This window comes from Oxyura jamaicensis, chromosome 5, assembly GCF_011077185.1.
Source record: "Oxyura jamaicensis isolate SHBP4307 breed ruddy duck chromosome 5, BPBGC_Ojam_1.0, whole genome shotgun sequence".
NCBI classification, from domain to species: Eukaryota; Metazoa; Chordata; class Aves; order Anseriformes; family Anatidae; genus Oxyura; species Oxyura jamaicensis.
In genome coordinates this window covers 43,482,473-43,502,246 of record NC_048897.1, presented here as the reverse complement: position 1 = coordinate 43,502,246, position 19,774 = coordinate 43,482,473, and the positions used below count along the sequence as shown (strand labels likewise).

At 40.9% G+C, this 19,774-nt stretch overlaps 2 protein-coding genes across 7 annotated transcripts in view; one reads left to right on the top strand and one right to left on the bottom strand.

Moving 5' to 3' along the window:
• The first annotated feature begins 2,184 nt into the window (after window positions 1–2,184).
• LOC118167527 lies at window positions 2,185–6,809 on the top strand. 6 transcript variants are annotated; one of them, XM_035326955.1, is made up of 6 exons: window positions 2,185–2,516; window positions 3,761–3,828; window positions 4,229–4,282; window positions 5,640–5,699; window positions 5,908–6,459; window positions 6,621–6,809. In XM_035326955.1, the coding sequence occupies exons 2-5, from the start codon at window positions 3,772–3,774 to the stop codon at window positions 6,451–6,453; spliced, it is 717 nt and encodes a 238-aa protein (XP_035182846.1). In that variant the 5' UTR covers window positions 2,185–2,516; window positions 3,761–3,771; the 3' UTR covers window positions 6,454–6,459; window positions 6,621–6,809. The 6 variants fall into 6 exon arrangements, with proteins under 6 accessions (XP_035182846.1, XP_035182847.1, XP_035182844.1 ...); XM_035326956.1 differs by having other exon boundaries at window positions 2,186–2,516; window positions 4,232–4,282; XM_035326953.1 differs by lacking the exon at window positions 2,185–2,516 and adding an exon at window positions 3,176–3,294 and having other exon boundaries at window positions 4,232–4,282.
• A 1,061-nt stretch (window positions 6,810–7,870) lies between these two features.
• DYNC1H1 (dynein cytoplasmic 1 heavy chain 1) overlaps window positions 7,871–19,774 on the bottom strand; it is a 44,202-nt gene continuing 32,298 nt past the window's right edge. The window contains exons 56-78 of the mRNA XM_035326950.1: window positions 19,519–19,646; window positions 18,990–19,143; window positions 18,045–18,191; window positions 17,816–17,966; window positions 17,353–17,606; window positions 17,045–17,179; window positions 16,855–16,949; window positions 16,594–16,768; window positions 15,498–15,573; window positions 14,765–14,925; window positions 14,378–14,489; window positions 14,236–14,296; window positions 13,735–13,858; window positions 13,284–13,397; window positions 12,839–13,009; window positions 12,410–12,627; window positions 12,121–12,224; window positions 11,518–11,729; window positions 10,664–10,817; window positions 9,728–9,870; window positions 9,164–9,332; window positions 8,605–8,732; window positions 7,871–8,261 (exon numbers count right to left, since the gene is read on the bottom strand). Coding sequence (XP_035182841.1) covers window positions 8,133–8,261; window positions 8,605–8,732; window positions 9,164–9,332; window positions 9,728–9,870; window positions 10,664–10,817; window positions 11,518–11,729; window positions 12,121–12,224; window positions 12,410–12,627; window positions 12,839–13,009; window positions 13,284–13,397; window positions 13,735–13,858; window positions 14,236–14,296; window positions 14,378–14,489; window positions 14,765–14,925; window positions 15,498–15,573; window positions 16,594–16,768; window positions 16,855–16,949; window positions 17,045–17,179; window positions 17,353–17,606; window positions 17,816–17,966; window positions 18,045–18,191; window positions 18,990–19,143; window positions 19,519–19,646 — 3,315 coding nt within the window. The 3' untranslated portion in view covers window positions 7,871–8,132. The remainder of the gene's footprint in view (window positions 8,262–8,604; window positions 8,733–9,163; window positions 9,333–9,727; window positions 9,871–10,663; window positions 10,818–11,517; window positions 11,730–12,120; window positions 12,225–12,409; window positions 12,628–12,838; window positions 13,010–13,283; window positions 13,398–13,734; window positions 13,859–14,235; window positions 14,297–14,377; window positions 14,490–14,764; window positions 14,926–15,497; window positions 15,574–16,593; window positions 16,769–16,854; window positions 16,950–17,044; window positions 17,180–17,352; window positions 17,607–17,815; window positions 17,967–18,044; window positions 18,192–18,989; window positions 19,144–19,518; window positions 19,647–19,774) is intronic.

Below are 19,774 nucleotides of genomic sequence, written 5' to 3'. Positions count from 1 at the left end.
AAGTCTCAAGAGTAACTTCTGTCCTTCACCTGTTAGGATTAGATAACACTGGGCTGGGCACAATGCTGCCTACCATGGATGTATGTGTAGAAACAAGAGTTGCAATGTTCAAATACTTTGATATATTACCACCTGCAGGTAGCTCTGAGAATTAGGTCCAGTGTCTGCAGTGCAGCTCATCAGGTGGGTGCAGTGCCTTCTGTCAGCTTTCAGCCAGGGCTTCACATCCCGCCTTCTTCAGATGATGTAATTATTGATGGAACTGAACTGTTAAGTCTGGGAATGTAACGAGAACTTAACAAACACACGCACAAAAAACCACCTTACTAGTCATATGTAACTGGTTTTAGTAAGTGGAGTCTGCGTTTTCACGCTCTGACTGCCTTCTCAGTATCCAAATTATGAGACCCCAGCCTCGAACCAAAAAAAGTGGCTAAGGGAACTGAGGTAGCCAAAATACCATCCTTACTCTTAGGGCCTTGAGGGGCATGTGGACACTCCAGGGGTATTGATATAAAGCACTTCAGAACAACAACAGCCTGTCAAAGAAACTCATGGGTGTGACTAAGAAGCTACATTTGAAGTCAGGCAAAATATTTCCTCTCTGGTACTCGCAAACAAACTTGGAAGTAAACCAGCAAGGGTCTGGCCAGCCTTTAAAAATGAAATTCAGTCTCCAAACGTTAGCATGGCTTTCTGGCTTAACAAAATGCAAGTTTCACATGTTTGCTGTGGAATGTCCACTATATGCATCAACAACCCAGGAACTTAGAGGAGGCTTTCTGAAAAGCATGAAGATGCATCAGCTGCCAGCCGTGGGGGCTGGTCCTCAGCCTGAGGGGCCTTGGCTTCTAACCAAACAGCTGCCAGGAAATGCTAAGCATGTAGCTCTGCTACAACTGCAGAAATGCTGACAGCAGAGTACTGCTAAAGTGTTGCTGCATCATGAAGTTAGAGTGTGTCATTTTAACACAGTAACTGTTAAATGCCCAATACCAAGCTGGCCTTGGGCTGTGTTTCAGAACCTGGGGATCAGCACCTGCCTCCACAAGATGAAAATCTTGTTTCTGGCCACTTGACTCAGCAGGAATGACGTTTCACAGCTTCACTCACATGATGGTTAATGTAACTCTCATGAAATAAAGTATCAAGGAAAATCTATCTCTTCCCTATTGAGCTGTTTCTTGCCTTATATATCGATTTAAACATATCAGCGCTCTCAACCAGTGCTAATTCATTCCCTTTGTGAAATGATTTTTCCAAGGTCGTGCATCAAGGCACAAAAGCCAAGAACAGAACCTCTGCTTTAACTCCCAGTGCAGGTCTCCAGCTCGTGCTGCCTCTGACGTACAGAAGAAAACCAAGAATCTTTAAAACTCTCATGGTTTATATAGCACAAAATACCCACTATTGGATTTGCTCCCAAAGGATTATTTTTAACAGCTAGCTCAGAACATGGCACTTCTGTACTCACAGACAAGGGGAGACACCAAGGACATTTCTTTGTCTTCCAAACCCTTCTGTCACGCATCAAAGAAAGACGACTTCATGAAGAAGAGAATGGGATGTTGTGTGCAAACAGCTGTGAGTACAGGAATTTAAAGGCTGGCTTTGTTCTCTCTCTCCTAAAGAATCAACAGTCATATTAACCATAATAGCTGCTGTAGGCTTTTCAAGGTAAGCTGCAGAAATCAGGAAACTGCAGCACCAGTTGTAGTTCAGCCATGCTTGCAGTCATATACAGCACCATATGTGCAAGTACAAATTAAGTGAGGGATAAAGCCAATTACTGTTAAGCAAAACAGCTTCAAACTGTGCTTCTGATGTCTTTGTTCACAGCTTGATTTTAATAGGAAGTTAAGTCAAAGATTTCGTGAACTGCCGATAGACAGAAACACTTCCACAGTGTGAGATGAGCCTGCAGTTTCTACAGTACCTTGTTTTCAGCTTGTCACAACACTCTCAGGCTTGACTGAAATATATTTGATTTGTATTCCACCATGGGTTGACCTTTTTGTGGCTGCAGAACTTCACACGCTATACCTCCTTCATCTGATCAACTCAGGTAATTTTGACTAAGTGTCTTGCTTCAGACACTCCCTATCACAACTGAAGTAAAACCACTCTCACTGCAATGAGGTCCCATCTTGCATTTTAAAAAATACTTTGTACAGGGAAGAAGTGATTCCTAATGTCACAGTCTCACCTGTAGTCCTTCAGAGATTAACAGTTCTCTTGATGACTACCTGATGGGTCCTTAGGTTAACATCTGTTGCTTATAAAGAATGAGTAGCTTTTCTGGGCAGCCTTTTTGAAAGAGAGATTTCCAAGCCCTGTTGATGGTTGTATGCCCTCATTCAAATCAGCTGGCGCTGCAAGCACTGACTTAGCAATTCTTCGATCCCACTTCGGTGGTGTAGGAGACTCTTGACTGGTCTCTGTTCTGATGTGGAAGCAGTTGAAGGCCCCAAAGAGGGGAGATAACTAAAAGACTGGTCTTGGCCTGGGCAGAGAAGGTAAGTGGGTGGAAGAGGAGCTGTCAGGGGAGAAGAGAGATGTATGTGATAAGGTGTACGTAGCTCAGTTGGTGGGAGGAGTGAAGCAGATCATGTCTGGAGCATGCTGTGAGCTGCTCCTGGTGCAACTGCTCTCCCTCTCATGTCTCCTGCGATTTTTTCAGAGTGATGACCAGCTGCTGGGTCCGCTAACAGACCCTTGTTTCACTGGGGCGCTTATGCTCCCTGGACTATGGTTTATATTCTGAGGGTTGTGTAAATGGAAAGGGGCTACAGAAAATAAGTCCATGAGAGCAGAGGGGGAGTGATGCATCCCTGGCTGCCAGGCCTTGTAAACTCAACTGCAAATGTGTGTGCTTGTCTGCGTGTGCTTTGTGTGTAACAAATGCCATGAGCAGAGTGCTCAGACAGCCGTGCTGTTCTCTGCACATTGTATCTGCAGGCCTCCACACGGCTGGTTCTCATGAACCCAATTTGTGGAGGAGTCTGGGGCCTTTGGTTGTAGCAGAGAGTGCTTTGCCAGGAGGCCTTTCCCCTCTTCTTCCTTGCTTTACTTCCATGTTTCTCAGCAGCGAGGTGCTTCTGTGCTGAGGGAGCTGAGCAGGGAGGCAGGTGTGAGCGGCAGGGGCAAGAGGGGACTGGGAGCCCAGGCATATAAAGCTTGAGGAGGGTGCAGGGCCTGGAGGAGGGTGCAGGTGGTGGAAGAGGATGGCCTTGGTGGAGAAGAGGCGTAGGAGGCGGCATCGGGCTGGGCAGCCCATGGAGGGGCTGGGGAGAGGTGAATCTGCTGCAAGCAGTACCCCCTAGGGAGGGCAGGGGGTGTGTGGGACCCCAGCGCTGGGTGTGGGGGCTGGGATGAAGGGTGACTGAGAGTGGCTTTGTGTTTGCTTTCTCTAGCCTATTCTCTAGCCTAGTCTGATGTCTTGAGCACAGACACCTCTTTGAGGGTCTTGTAGTGCCATTTCACAAAAACCCTTTACCAAGTGTAAGCTGCTGCTTCACAAAACGTGCATCTTTCTCATGCTGCACAAATAATGAGTGAATCAAGTTGTTGTTTTGGTAGAAGATAGGGATTGCTTCTTCTTGTTTGTTTTAAACAGCAGCTGCCTTTAATTAGTAACTTAGCACAGACTTTATGAAGGATTGACAAACCTTTCCACCATAGAGGGAGTTAGCATGTCTAGGAAACTTACAAATGAGAACTTTCTCTAATGCATTTTCTTACCCTCTTCCTGTTTTGTTAGATGCTCAGGAAATGAAGCTTTCTGTGAAAAGCTCGGACTACATAGAAAGACTGGCACATAAATACATGGTAACTTTTATTCTAATGAACTATTTATTTATCCCCCTATTAAAATGTAATTTCAATTTAGTTAGCTGCTTTGTCAGTAGCCTGATAGTGCAGATAGCTGTGCTGGAAAATACTTCATGGGGAATGTGTGTATAATGAATTCAAATGGTATCACCTGCAAAGAAACAAAAAAGGGAGGAAGCTTTTGGGGGAATAATAAAGGGCTTCTATTTTCTCTCATTTCTCACTTGTACAACCCAATCAGCAACACAAATGTGGGATGTTCGAAAAGACAAGCTGAAAAGCTCTGAAAGCTTTGGAAAAACATAGCATCTATGGTTTGTACTAGAGCTTCAGTTTCAACCCAAAGCTACCTGCAGTTCTGCTTTGAGCAGTATTTCTTCCCTTTCTTCCTCCACAGCAGAAGTGCATCATAGAGTCAAGTACAGAGTCAGAGTCTGAATCCAGCACTGAGGTGAGGCTCGAGTCTCTGGGTGTTTTGATGGTGATGAGCGTCTCTAACGCCTGGCATCCAGCGCTGCTCTTCCCTGCCTTTGATCTCGGTAGGGAGAGTCCAAGGCGTGGTTGCTGGGGTTCTTCCTTGTGACTGTAAAAGGAAAAGTGGGGCAGGGGAACAAAACAGAAAACCCCACAACACCGTTCAGTTCATTGGGCTCTTTGTTACAACCGTTACTAAGTTTAGCAAAATTAGGAGAGGGGGGAGTGGGAGTAAGGCAGGAAAGTACCAGGTTAGATGTACTTTCCCTGCTAAAACATGCTTAAAGCCACCTTAGGTTGTCTCTGGTGGTGCAGCCGGGTTTCTGCAGGGCTGGGCAGAGACTGCCTGCTGAATGCTTGCCTCAGATGAGATTGAGAGCAGCTCTGTTGGTGTGGCAGTTATGAGTATCAGTAACTTCCTGAACACTGTTTTGTCTGTCAAACCAGTGTGTTTCATATCAATAGGAGGAAAAAAAAACAAACACAAGTGATTCTGCAGTGGAGATGTGGCTTTTTTTTGTCCACCCCCTTTCCCCAGCATGTGTTGCTAAATTCTAGTGAACTTAATCTGTGTTTGCTTCCTATGTCTATGATGTGGAAGTACAAAACACAGCAAAACATAGCTGTAGTTACTGTTGGGAACCTTGAGTTTTGTTGATCTTGGGAACTTTGTAGGGGAGTTTCTGTATCTGGGCAGTTAAACCAAGTGTTTACAGAAATACTATGTTAATTGTCAGCACCTGTAGGTGTCATGTGCAAAATGAGCCCTCCCCCCTCCCCCCCCAAGAGCTCTGGGTAAGTATCATGGAAGCATGGAGCCTGCCAGGGCCTCGACTGCTGCTCCTGTGCTGAGACAGGGTCTGTGCTACGTGAGTCCTGTTGGGAACTTTTGTTGGTTGTAAAAAAAAAAAAAAAAAAGGTGAATTTCAGATTGTACCTAACGTAAAAGAACAAAAGGTGACCTAATTTGAAGGGAACGCTCTCTAACCTCTAAATTACTTGTTCTCTACTATTAAATTCTGATTTTATTCACTTCTGGTAGTAGGGTATACAATTACTCATTGCTCTCTTCATAGTGACATCTTAAGTGCTGTAGGATTTACCATAGCTCTCCTCAGTCCTTCTATTTTAGTGCTTTTTATTTTTTCAACCAGGTGTTTACAAGTTAGACTGTCTGATACATATTTTTATTAACCTTGGGGGGAGGGGGGGAAGGAGGGATGACACAATCTGGCTTCCTCTTCTCTAGGTTTTTACCTGCTTTAGTTTTACTTCAAGTGATAATAATTCATGGGAAGATGCTTTATAAATCTACGTAAACTTCTCTTAAATAGGTCATGCCTAGCCCACTTGCTGAAGGACTCAAGAAGGCAAGGGACTCCAAGGAATCACAAGTAGGTTCAGCTGTTATATAGCAGCCTTGTTTTCAGAGTACAAGTCAAAAATTAAAATATGGGGTGGGATTGCATGGATAAACAAAACTTCCATAGTAAGCTTATGACTTGCTACACTGAAGAATTTTTGTAAGCCCATTGTATGTTACCTTTTTTTTTTTTCCAGACAAATAATCATCCACCGTATTTATAAAGATCTCTATTTTAGTTTTTAGATCCTTATGATGGTGATTCAGAAGATGCATCCATACACTCTGACTGCAGCTCGAATTCTTTAAATAGTATACAAGTTGCGCCGTGGGTGAACAGTGCCCCAAAAGCAATGGCTTTGGAGGATGCTGATCCTTCAGAAGATGGAGAGTCCTTCCCTGAAACTCTGCACTGGCTCCGCCCAGAAACAAAAATCGGTGAACTCTACACCCAGATAGCAACTGACTGTAAAGCACCCCTGGAACTTGCTACCCAGCAGAAGGATTTCTCAAGAAGCCTGTCGCAATCCTCTGAACTGACTAGAGCCACAGAAGCATTTCCCTCCATGTGGCTGACACCTGACTGTTCCTTACTGACGGGTATTAATTCTTCAGCCTCTGCAGATCTGCTTGCAAGTCCAGGTGATAGTGTTTCACACACCATGCTAACAAATGCCTCTGATGAAACGATGTCCACACAGCCACTAATTAAAAGAAAACAAGGAATTCCCACTGCAGAGGGTGCTGGTGAAAAACTACGACGGAAGAAATTTCGTGCTATCTAATCTGAGGTATGAATATATAGTTGAAAGAAAGAACTGTTTGTTCTAAAGTGAACCAACCTGGTAGACGTTTCTTTTGCAAGGGTATATTGAGGAGGTAAAGAATAATGAATAAATTGCTGTTGATTTTCTGTAACTATTGCTTACCCCTCACCTGTTTCACTCCACAGGGTTTGTTCTTCATTTGTTTGATCTGCTGTGTGACAGGAGGGAAGCAGCTGTATGGTGAAACGACTCTACAGGTTTGATTACAAACAATTATGTTAAGCTGAAATGAATGTAGCAATCTAGCTTTTATTTCTTTTTCCTTTAATCACAGAGCTGTTGACTTGTATTATTAATATATCTGTTCCTACCTATTCTGAACAATATTTTTGTTATGTATGCTCAGTACAGCTGCCAGTTTATAATTTACAATGCAGAGTTGAACACAGTAACTTTAAGTACTCTTCCTTAGAACAATCATGAGCTGCAGAAGTGGTTGATGCAAATGGGAGGTCAGTTAGTCTGTAAAGCCTCTCTCTGATCTCCCTGCTTGATGATAGTTTCAGTAGTTTCCTTTCCACATGAATGGACTATACCTGCAGAAGTATGATTGCTTGAAAGATACCAGTGCCAGTTACTGCTGAAAGTGTTCAGAAACTGTGCATTTTGCATGACTGGCAGAGATTAATTTCAGACTTAAAAAAATGCCTAATAAAGGTAGCTTGTACCATTCCATTAACAGCTGCATGATTATTGTTACTAAATTAACTTTTTTCCTTCAGTTTGGAGATAAGTAGTTGGTTTTTAATAAAGTGGTTAGAGCAAGTGTATCTTAAAATTCAGAGCCCTTTGCCCAAGTGAGCATCCAATCCATCTACTGAATATTTTACTTAAACCAGGTGTTTACTGAATTAATCCAGTAGAAAAAATAACACAGAAACAATCAGGAGAAGATATGGAAAGGTAAGTAAACCACATGGTGACAGTACTTAGACACTCAAATCTAATGCTATCTTCCTGGGTTAAAGAGACAGGAAACTGGAGCCTTATGTTACCATAAAAGCAGCTTAAAGAGAAATCCCTGTAGTCAGTAGGACGAGGAAGCCTTGTTTAGGATAGTCTAGCTTCTGAATGCATCTCTGCAGCTGCGTAAAAGCCACCTACTTCAAACAACAGCCACTCTGAGTAACTTATTCAGTATCAGACCTCATAGCACATAATGTCAGGCCCCTTGTTCTGCTGCATTGAAGACTTCTGTTTCAAGGTTCTTGTTCCTATGCTTTAGACACAAGGTTCTTGGTGCTGAAAGTTAGCTCAGTGAGCTGTGTGAAAGTCAACACTATGCCTGAATACCAATTTATTTATTACTTGTTATTCTCTGAAGAGATCATAAGTAGTTTTTCCAGACAAGTCACCAGAATGATTCCAGAAATAGTCAGAGATCTTGCTATAGATTTTATTTCATATAATACGAGCCAACTAATACCACATGTCAGTAACCGTCTAAAAATCTCATACACTTTTCCTTCGAACAAATCTGGCCTACCATCTTTCTGCTACACTCCCCCCTTCTTTCTGGTCAACTTCACACAAATCCATCTGCCAACCTAGCCTAACCATATCAGCTACAAGGTATAGGTGAAGAATACACAGAAGACTGACAAGGGCTACAGTATTACCAAACAAAACATAGTTTTTCACTCAGTGCAGAGAACTGCAACACCACGCTCATAGAAGCTGCGAGGGTCTTCCTTGGTCGCTATTTCGAAGTCCACTGTGAAAATCAGATCTGCACGAGTGAAGTTCAGATAAACCGGTAGTGTCACCTGGGAAAAAAGTGAGTACAGAGGAGTTACACAAGGCAGCTGAAGAGTGTAAGAAGCTTATGCAACAGGCATAATAAATTCACTTTAAAGCATAGCTTTAATTTATTCATATGAAGTTTTGTCTTGAACACAGCATTAATATTTTTGGATGCTTCTCTCTCCTCTTACCTAACTACAAAGGAAAGATCTAGTCAATGATACCCTCTGATGCTGAGAATATTTTTTTATTTGTGGTGCCAGAAAAAAGGTAGCCATAGAATTTCAGAAAAAAAATATTATTGTCTGGACAGCCACAAGAAGACACAATTATAAGTTTTTTTTAAAATATATTTTTAATACTTACAACATTTGCTTTCTTATCAGCATTTGTCTGCTTGATCCAGCGAAGCTGTGTAATGGGCAGTACAGTTGAAATAGCATTTGAAAGTGACAGCTTGTTGTTACTGCATGTAGCTCCCTGAAGCTTCAGGCCTGTAAATTGAAATACACTTTATCGTTCCAACAGCCTTCATATATATCCAGACAAAGCGGGTTTCCCAGTGCATCACTTCAGGGCTATGATGTTAATCCACCAAAGTTCTCCAAGATGTTTTAAACTATGGCCATTCTGGTTCTCTGCTAAGTCCACTAAAAGTGCTAGAAGTATTTCATACCCCCCAAACAGAGAAGTTGTAGAGTAAAAGATACACTCTCTAATACTGGTTAAACATATACTGATCTGAATCTTGGGATTTATTACCACTGTAAACACTACCCTATTCACAAGATCTTTAAACAGTTTCAAAAAGCATATATTAACTCTTGCAATGATGTGACTTGTTCATTTAATTTAGCCCATTTAACACCAGGAGCTTCTGAAAGTATGTGGAACAAGGACCTCCTTTTTCCTGTAGTACGTTTACCTGTAACTCCAAAACTGCATGCATCCAAGACTGCATTCTGTGTAGTTGTAACATTGACCTCAAGACAGAGCTCTTCAAGGGACCAACTGTTTGCTTGGGCAACGTACTGTCGTGTAGCAGTGATATACGCCTCTGGTACAAACAGGCCTCCAAGGCACACATGAATGTTCTAATTAAAAGGGGAAGGGGAAAAAGATTATCAGTGCATATGGCTGTGGTATTAATTAGTGATTATCATAAATGTTCATCAATCCAAATTTCCATTAAATTTTTCCTGCTGCTGCTGGAATAGTATGCGGTTACTATGTAACTGCTAAGCTGCTTTTTCCTCTATGGCTATGTTTTCTGTTGTAAAAATATGTTCCCCTCTAATCCATATAAACTTAACCCTGTTAGGTCTCACTAGAGTATCAGGAGACACTTATCAGTAATCACAACCACATTTAGGAGAAATGAAGCTATTTTGCTTAATGAACTTGTAAGAAGTCTTGATATGAAGACTCCATAAAGTTGTTCTGCACCTAAATTCAGATAAAACCTCTAGATGATATCGGCTCAAGATACCTTTAGTTCTTTTGCTCCACCAGAGGCAGCTGCCTGGGAAATATTCTGCAGCTGTTTGATGCGTTCACTGAAGTCAGACACCCACTGGATAACAGTCATACCAGCTGGCACTGTGTAATGAGACCAGCTGCGAGGCAAAATACCTATGGAAAATGTGATTGAAATTAAGTTTTGCTTGCATACAGGTTGCAATTGTGCACTGTTTTGAGACTTTAACCATTTCTCTTTCTCTCCATTTAAGAGTTAGATCAGGACACAAGCATTTACTGCAAGGCTCCTAAAAAAGTGAAAGCATTTACCAAGATTTCTAAGCAGATGGCCTCCAGGTCAAGTACTTAAAATACCATCCAGTTACAGAAACCCTTCAACGGCAACTTCAGTAACACACAGGTATATAGTGTATTAACATATCTTTAAGTTTTCTTGAAGATACGAATGCTTTAGAAAGAATTGAAGAGGCCAAGTTACATCATTTTAAGAAACCTTTTTGTTCAAAGCAGACATCTGAATGATACTTCAACAACTTACCTTCAAGTATTACTTGAAATAGAAATTTACCTACAATCTTGAAACAGAAGTTTAGAAAACTAAAATATGTGCCAGGTGATTTTATTAGGAGAAATGTTACTCACTTTGTGGTATCAGCAACTTTGTTCCATCAAAATTTACAGACTGAAAGAATCTAGAAAGATTTCAGCTTAGAAATGAAGCTGCTAACTTAAACTGCCTGAAGAAGTTTAATATTACCTACCTCAATTAGAAATTCCAAACTAAGCCAATTGGATTTTTATGCTCAACTCAAAAGGGTTGCCCGTACCAAATGGTAAAGCCAATCCCTATTTTCCTGCAATTAAGCTGCTGAACATAACAGCTTCTAATTTACAGAGTGCAAGTGGCAAGCAACAACCTGGGAGATACTAATCTGAATTACCATACCTTTCACCAGTTCATTTATAAGTGTACGCAGGTAGTTGGTTTGTTTCTTTTTTCCTTCACACACTTGAACCACATCTGCAAGGTCCTGACGCACATCCTGAAGCAGCTTAGCTCCCATTTTCACCTCTCTCTCAAAGAACCGGAACAAAGGATCCTGATTGACAAAACATTTAAAGTAAGTTGCAGATCAAAATTCAACATTCTTGCTGGTAATCTGGTAGTTGAAGACTTTTAGTTGAACAATTAATGCAGACCACCTGCACCAACACCTTCCAAACAAGCGTGGATTTCTTGTCATCAGCTACAAAAGGTTCTCAACTACTATCCTAGATTAAGTCTTTAGAAGCAGTTTGGCAATCACAGCCATATTCAATTTCAATGAGCTTATTCCTGAGTTAGTGCTTAGGTTAATCCTGTCCTGATCTCAAGAGTTTCCCCCTGCTATTTGTTCTCACTTAGCAGGAGCTGCTGCCACATCTCCTCTCACTGAACTTTAACACAAAGTAACGTGTGCTGGCTGTAAAGGCAGTACCATAAATAGCAGTCAGTGTGCTGCAAGTACAAGTTTCTTGTTACCCGATCACAGAGAAGCTTCAGAAGCAGTACCTGTGATACACAGTTTGCAATTGTATTTCTTTCAAGAATTCCCCAGAAAACAAAGGATCAACTTCTGAGAGATTTTCGTGAAACCCCGTGGGGCATACACAGGGCTATGGCAGTCAGAATCAGCACCAATACAGGTTCCACCATCCTCTGTGACAGCTCAATCAGTACTTGAACTCAAAAGGCACTTACTTCACACATTAGAACTTGTGTGATTCCTATGTCCATATTAGATAAAACTTAATTCTTACCTTAATGTTTTCCACAGTCCGCTTCAGATGATTAAGAGTTTGTGGGATAAGGTGAAGCCAGTTAGAGGCTGTGGTATGTAGTGTTCTCATCCAGGCTGGGCGACCATCTGACGTAGAATCTGTTCTTGTCTTCTTCTCAGTTTCTGCATAAGCTAGGTCATCTTCATCCTCTAGCATCTGCATTTTCAGCATTTTACTGATCATATCTATGCCTAAAGCATAAAATATGCTGTTAGTCAGAGAAGCATTGGCATGAAAACAAGAACACCTAACTCCATATAAGAAGTAGGACTTTTTCCCCCCCAGTCTAGACCTAACATTCAGAACTGTCTCGCTGCACATGTTTCCAGAGTTGACAATAAGGCCTTCCAGAATCAAGATGGAGTCTTGACAGCTGGAAGGCTGAATGTAACTGGCTTTTGAATTCACAAGCTTCTAGTAAGTTTCTGGAATGCTAGTGTGTTTAAATTGCAGAGGGTTAAACTGTTGAGGAAGGAGGAGAGAAGTATGAATTCTTTAGCAGGACTTATATTTCTCATCTGCTTTTTAGTTAAACTGTTGGCTTTCCACTCTGTAAGAAAATGTTAACGTTCTGTTTCTTACCTTGTGTAGTGAGAAGAACTTTCTCTGCGTTATTTGGCAGGCCCAGCCATGATGGTGTCTGTGTATCTGGCAGCATCTCAACCCACTGGACAAATTCTTCACGCCTGCAAGTCACAATTTTGGTATTCGTTAGAAAGCTTCCCCCAGTTATAGTGCCAAGGCAGTTCTGTGCCCAAGACAAATGTTTACGCAGACAAATTCCAGCACACAAAGATACAGGTTATGCCTTACATGGTTTTTTTTTTTTTAAAAAAGTTGTACATAGTGACCAGGTGAAGGAGAAAGATACCTGATTCCATCTGGCATCTGAATATCTTTGTGTCCATCAACTTTGCAAGCAAGTTTGAATTCACTATCAAAACTCAGAGTAGTAAACAGACGTTCCAAGAAAGTGTTTAATAAACGTTGATCAAATTCATTATCAATGCGGCCTCCATAGATTGACTGTGCCATCAGTGTCTTTAATGCAGACCAGGGGATTTTATCAGGTGAAATGTTTTGGCGGCCCTGTGAGTAAAATGCAATGTAATTAGTAGAAAGCATCATCATCTCCTCTCCTCTGATAGAGGAATCAAAGTTAAGAACTAAGTTAAATTGCCACCAGCTTATTTCAGCCTACTCGTCTAAGTTACTGAAGGCTTCCAGAACAGACTTCCTCAACTGAAGATCTTAAGTAATCTAAATACTGTCTGTACCTTAGGAACACAAGACTACTTGCCTTCGCTGTATCATCCAACCATGTATCTACTGTGTCACAGGCAGATCTCAGATCAGACTCCCCAAATTCATACTTCTTGGACCAACCCAGCGGAGCATAGCGCAAACGCTCTTGGATAATTGCATGGAACCAGGCAAGGAGGAAATATAAACGAGCACGTTCATTTGGAGACTAGGAAATAGAGGAAAGAAATACACTTATTACCCAAGTGATTTGATAAAAATCAAAGCCTGCAAAATGGCTAGACTATGTCACATTTAATGCTAGATTGCAACCAGAATTGAGTATGTTCTATCAACAGAAGGAGCAACTACTACTTTACTACTGGGTGAACAAGACATTTTATATATACCTTGGAAGCTGATATTTTATCATCTTTCTAAAGTACAGTTTTAATTAACACAATCTGACATTTACATTTTACCCATACAAGTCTCAGCCTTACCTTGCACATTCTAGAAACTGGAATGCTACTGAAAGTCCTCAGCATGTTTGCCTTTACACCAGGAGGAGGTTCAAACACAAAGATTCGGCCAGCACGTAACAAATTCACTGGCACCTAGAAGAGAAAAGGTAAACCCAACTTCTTTAGCCTTCACTAAATTAAGTCCTTCTAACAGCATGGTTTGGATTAGCTTCAAAACCCCAGAACCTCATTGTAAGAGCACGGTAAAGTCCTGCCTTTCTTTGGGAGGGTGGGGGAATTGGTGGAAGGAACACTGTCAAGTGTGCAGGTCCACCTAAGTTACCAAAACCCAAGATGAATAACTACCCTGGCAACATGTGTTCTTTCATTAATGCAGGAAGGCAGTCACAAGAAATCCTTCCCTAGGTGGCCTTCTTGGTTCTGCAGGACAATTGCTGTACCAGAGCATCAGATTTCAGATCAGCATTACCTTGGGATTGATCTCCATGGTAAGGAAGAGTCTGAAACAAGCATGGGGTTGCAGGGAATGTAGTTTCTTCTCCAGTTGCATGAGCCAGCCAGGAGCCAGGTGAACATTCTTCAGCATTACCCATCTATGAAGTTTTGAAACAAAGTGCTTTTTAGCATAGTACTTATGGATCCTTGCTATTATCACCACAAAAAGTAACAGAATCTGGTATTAATGATACAGGTTTTTCTCCTCCTTTTAAACTTTTCTTCTACATAGAATCAGTTACTGCTGTAAATAGCTAACTTCCCTGTTCTGCAGATACAACCTACCTCTCTCCTTGAAAATACTTAAGCACCAGTTATAAACAGCTGTGCGTAAGTTACTATAAATCTTAGTTCAGAAAATGGGGATTACTTTTTCTTCACAGTTTTATCTATTTAGCCAATTGATTATTCCCCTCCCAACGCAATTCACCTTTCTACTAGAGGGTATTGTAGCTGAACAGTAAATAGAACTTACCTTCCAGATTTCACTGCTGTGTTTATTGCTTTGTCTGCTTGGTTAAACCCTTCAGCAGAGCCTAAAAGACAGAAGGTTGCTTAAGCTCTTACTGCTAACAAATTAATTTAGGCTTAGATACTGAGAAGTGGCATGTTCTTACCAATAGCAATAGAAGTAATCTGTGTGTTCTGCTCAGCTGCAAGGTCTTCAACATGACCGCTGGCATCATAACCCGGCACTGAGCACATCAGCACTGGGGTATTAGGTTTCACCTATTGTACAGGAAGTTTAAAAAGATACAAAGCAGTCAGTGCAAGAATACACAAGTGTAGTAAGCTCAGTCTTTCTTCCCTCTGGCCAGCTAAAGACATTATGTTACTCTTATTTTTTTCCTATTAACAAACAGGAAAACAATCCATTCTTCATACTACGGGCAGAAGCGTTAAGTAGAAATGTTCTGTGAACAGGTTTACTCATGATGGACCTCATGCAAAGTGGCACTGAGCATTACATCAGGAAATTAGCCTTCCCAAAACAGGCAGGTTACCTCTGTGTCTACAATGTGCGTCAGATCTAAAGGCTGCTCCATAATGGACATGAAAGACTCTCCAAGATTAGTTGAAACGAAGGTATGCGCCATTGCCAGCAGACGATCCGGACGGAAGGCCTGAATCAGAAGCAAGCGATGTATGGCCTGTCCAATAGGAGCTGAAAAGGGGAAACAGAATTGAAGAGGTAAGAAAACCAACCCCCAATACCTCTCTCTTTTCAATTCTCCATTCAATTTTTCCTGTCTTGTTCTTAAGACTAAATGAAAGGTCTTTTGCAATATAATAATAACGGAATGCTTATACTCTATGTTCACCTGGACAGTCCAAAGAAACATACCAATTTCAGCAGGTCTGCTTTCCATGACATTTTAATTACCTGCTTAATGTCTCACACTGTGAGCCTTTTAAAAGCCTGTCTTAATAGGATGCTTCATGACTGTACCGAAATGCTACTTGTTTACAAAACCTACAGTCCAGAAGTGCCATGATATGATTTTAAACTTCCAGAGACAACAAATCTCATCATCTCACTCATTCAATAATCCACTGCTGTTGTTTTCAAAAATAAAAACAGACTAAGGTTCTTCTGCAATCCCACGTTCATGATTTTCAGTCATTCAGGTCCAAATTCCAGTTCTATTTTAAAATTGCTTTGAAATCTAGTCAGTTCTCCTTAGACTGAAGTCGGTAAAGTAGGAATGGTGTGGACAATAGTGCAACTTAACTTACTTGCAGGTTTTTCTTCAGTCCAAAGGTATGGTACAGTCTGCTCTGGTGAACTGCTATCCAGCCAGATACAGAATTGCTGTATTGAAAGAAAATGCAAAATACTTTAAATGGAGTTTCATGGCACCAAAACTGTGCTGCATGGTCCAGGTCCTATTCAGGATGCAACAGAGATCTTAAATTTCAGCCTTAAAATCTAGAATTGAATGCACTGAAAAAATGCTCAGCTACATACCAGCTTTCAGTAAGAAACTAAAGATTGCTAATGTAAGGTTGTATTTAAGATATCCCAAGCTCTAACAGCCTTCCATTTGCAAAACCTCTTCCAGATTTTTTTTAAAAAACACTAAGTAGCTGTGTTTAATCAATGAAACGTACAACGACTTCTTAAGATTTTTCCCATTTAATACTCGTGTCCTACCCGCCATCTTTAGTATAAAAAAATCAACTGAGTACTAGATGCTGCATTTGAGCTTCCATTTACAAATAAGTCTTGCAAAGCTAGTGAGGGCTAACAGTGCTAAACAGAAGCACTGCTGTAACAGTGCTGGTTGTCATATTAATTCAAGTCAAACATTAAATGTAGCACCACATCTTGTCTGACGCTCCATACCAATGTGTCTTTTCCAAGACTTGTTGATAATAAATGGTTTGAATGTTTCCCTGAGCAAAATTGCACTTGGACAATCACATTTATCAAGTTTTTAACTCTTCATTAAATTCTTCAAGAGCCCACCATATCAATGTATGGGCTGCTCCCCTCTACTGCATAATTTTCTACTGTATCACTGTGATGGGATAAGACATCACACTTCCTGTGTGCAAAAAAGCTGACTCCAATATTGGCTTAACAGTGAGATGAATAAGCTGCTTCCAAGGCTGAGTGATGATCATTGCTGGTATTTACAAATCAAGTTTCATAGCCTGATTACAAATGAAGTAAGAATGTTTACATTTTCCCAGTGACTACAATTAGTTAATCTGTAAGGCTTCCTTTCTCATTCTGGGAGACCTTAGTTGTAGCATGAAATTCTTAAAGCAGAAACCCTAAAGCCTAAACAGGTAGCTTGATGCAGAAGAAAACCTAGCCAACACTTACCTCATCAGCTTGAACTTTTGAAACGAGGTCCTTAAATGCAGGAAGGCAGCTCAACCTCATCATTGCTTCTGTTTGCTCTACAGTCAAACCATTGATTTTTGGGAGAGATGAAGTGTTTAGTACAATCTCCTTTCCTCTCAAGAAGTGCTGGAATTCTGCATCATATGTAGGCTCCCTAGAGTAAGGGAACAGAAAGCTTTAGCTCAGTGTTGCCTTTCAACACACCTTCCCTTTTTCAAGTGAAGTAAGAAAAATGTTTACCCAATAGTTCCTTTCAGTTTAATGCGGGCCAGCAACATAGCAAATGTTATATGATCTTGATGCAGCATGCCACGTGCCACTCTGTTGAAAGCCACCTACCAAGAAAATAGTAAAATAAGTATCATAAGGAGCCTTGAATTCTTGTCCCTCAAAAATTATGTAAGTACATCTGCTGAATAAAATACTGAACCTGAAAAAGATCCTTTGTAATGATTGAGAGACGCTGAGTATGGTCTGTGATTCCTTTCAGATTTGGGTTCTCATACAAGACATTGTGGTAGATGTCCAAGAAAAACTGGAGAGAGTATTGGTACAGGAAATGTATCTGAAAAACAAAAAGAGATTGGTTTCTTCTCTAGAATTCTACTGGTTTTGATAGTTAATGGCGTATGCCTACGAAATTGCAACATGGCAACTGGGACTGCAATTAGGCAGTACCTACTTAGCTCTGAACAGTAAATACACAAGGCTTCTGGCAGGAAGGAGAACTCATCCTACCTGTTTCAGTGACTCCATAGTAAAGTAGATACTGCTGCATGCTGTAGAAAGAGGTAAGTACTGCTGAGAAACAGTCTCCACTTCTTGCATGACGATATCCGTTTCCTCTACTTTTCTAGTAACCTCTGCTGCTTCCTTCTTCAGGTTCTCCAGAGTAGTAATGATGGTATCATCATCCAGGATACGTCCCTTCACTTCGTTAAGTGCCTGGAGTAGGGATTTTTCTAACTGACGCAAGCGCAGCTGAAATTCACCTTAATTAGAAGAAAAAATTAGGTTACATACTGTACAGATGTGCTATTTTTCCAGGAGCATATGAAATGTGTATAATTTGCCATTGGCCATGCTAGAAACGCAAGGATATCAGCTATAGAAGTGTTTCACTGTGTATTACTATAGCTAGAGTTAAACTGCTGTATCCTTTTAGATCAGGAGGAAGTTACTTCGATTTTGGTAAGCATACCCTGAAGCTTGAGGAGATCAGAGCGTTTTTCATCAACATCTGGCCTTTCAGCTTTCAGGACTTCATTCAGACATTGGCTCTGTAAGCTGCTGCGAGTTACTGTGAAGTTCACAAACGTAACACGAGAGCAGAGGTCTGGTGGGAATTCAACCTATCACAGGAAACAAAATAACTCTCAGCTCACTGACATACCATTTCTACAGAGAGGACAGCTTTGAGTTGTGCTTACTGTTGGATCTCTGGTGGAGAGGAAGATAACGAAGGATGGTGACAAATCAATATCTTGGTCTCCCAGAGTAATCAGAACTCTGCCTCCAGTTCTCCGGACTTCACGATTCAGAACAGGATTCAGCACTGGATCATAGCTCTCCACATCCTAAAAACAGAGATGTGCGAGAGAGGATTTGTTACTTCCAAGTGTCTCTAACAATCCTGATCCAACTGAGACTAATGGTCTGGTCGTGATCGATGCGCATTCATTTTGGAATGCAGATCACATTCAGAAGCTTCTTATTTGTAGCTCAGCTACACAAGCCCAGAGTTTAGGCTATTATCATACAAGGCCTCAGTAGGGGAACACTGTTAATGGTCTAGTTGTGTTGGTTTTAATGCATAATAGGTCCTATTCTAAGCAGCACAAGCAACAGTTGCTGACCTCATCTGTGAGCTAACCCTTTATTTTCCTAATTCTATGCTAAGAAACAAAAAAAATCTCAGAAGTGAAAGCCAACTATTCCTAGTTGCCTAGTTCTTTGTATTACTGCAAATTCTTCCTGCTACTCCTTCCTGCAAATTCTTCCTGCTACTTCCTACTACTAATTCTGGATAGCTAGGCATATTAGCCACTATTACCTATGAGTAGAGAGACTGTATGGGAACAAAGGGATAAGAAAGGCTGCAAGTCTAAAATGAGTGGAAGTACGGAAAGATAATTTGAAAATAAAAGCATTTGATCTTAAAATAGTAGAAAAAGGTAGGGTCGTCTTCTGCCTGCTTATCTCACTAGTTTTATTTTTCTCAGGACTAACTCTTCACATGCTACTCAGTATTAGTTAAATAATGGTTTGAAAATGAAGTTATTTGCATCTTACTAACAGGAAAACTGCAAATTTTTCTAGCACACAGGGCAGTATTCAAGAATTGTAAGTAGTTTCTACGTGATCATGGAACTAACCTGGACAAGAAGCGGGTTACCAAATCTCAGTGCACTTTCCAAGTTCTTCCTGAAAGCGTCATCCAAGAAACTAGTACGAGTTATCTTACGGTCTTTGTATTCATTCATGATAAACTCTGTAGCTTGCCCAGAGGGATCGATGATCAATGGATACCTAAGTTAACAAACACTTTCATTATTTGGGTTTTGACTGCAACCAACTAAGCAATTTTATGAATTTAGATTGCACTGTTAGCCACAACTCCAGAAATTTGCATACTGAAGAAATAAGTTGGACAAGTTCAAGGACTTATTTCGGACTTCAGTTCAAGCCAACCTATGCCATCACCTAAGCGCAGCAAAGGAGGCAAGCAAAGATGAGTGAGAACTTTTGTGTTTACATGTGGTTGAGTAGCTTTTATAAACATTAAAAGCTCTTCTGACAGTTAAACAGTGCCTTTAAAGAGTTGTTGTGAATTCTTTGATAGGCAGAAGAGCCTGCCTGCTGTAAGAATGCTATTTTAGAATTCTGTGCCTCAGAGTGAAATACCTGTTGAACCGCTTGAGCATGATGGCGTTCTCAGTGCACAGGTCGTCTGCAGGGAGAGAACTTGCTTGCCAGCGAAGCCGCTCATCTGCGTTGGAAAGGTACTCTGTCCTTGCAATGTCTGTACGGAACTGCAAGAAGAACGTACCATTAGTATGTGACTAGAGATTCTCCTGTGAGCACGTTTAGAGTAAACACAGCTCTGCAAAGTTATTCTCCAATAGTTCCATTCACTACTTAAAACTCCTTTATTGTTTCT

Coding starts and splice junctions, on each gene's coding strand:
- LOC118167527 (XM_035326952.1), top strand. CDS start 3,225: ATGGCCTTGGTGGAGAAGAGGCGTAGGAGGCGGCATCGGGCTGGGCAG. Junction 3,829..4,228: donor GACTGGCACATAAATACATG/GTAACTTTTATT, acceptor CTTCCTCCACAG/CAGAAGTGCATCATAGAGTC. Junction 5,700..5,907: donor GGGACTCCAAGGAATCACAA/GTAGGTTCAGCT, acceptor TCTCTATTTTAG/TTTTTAGATCCTTATGATGG.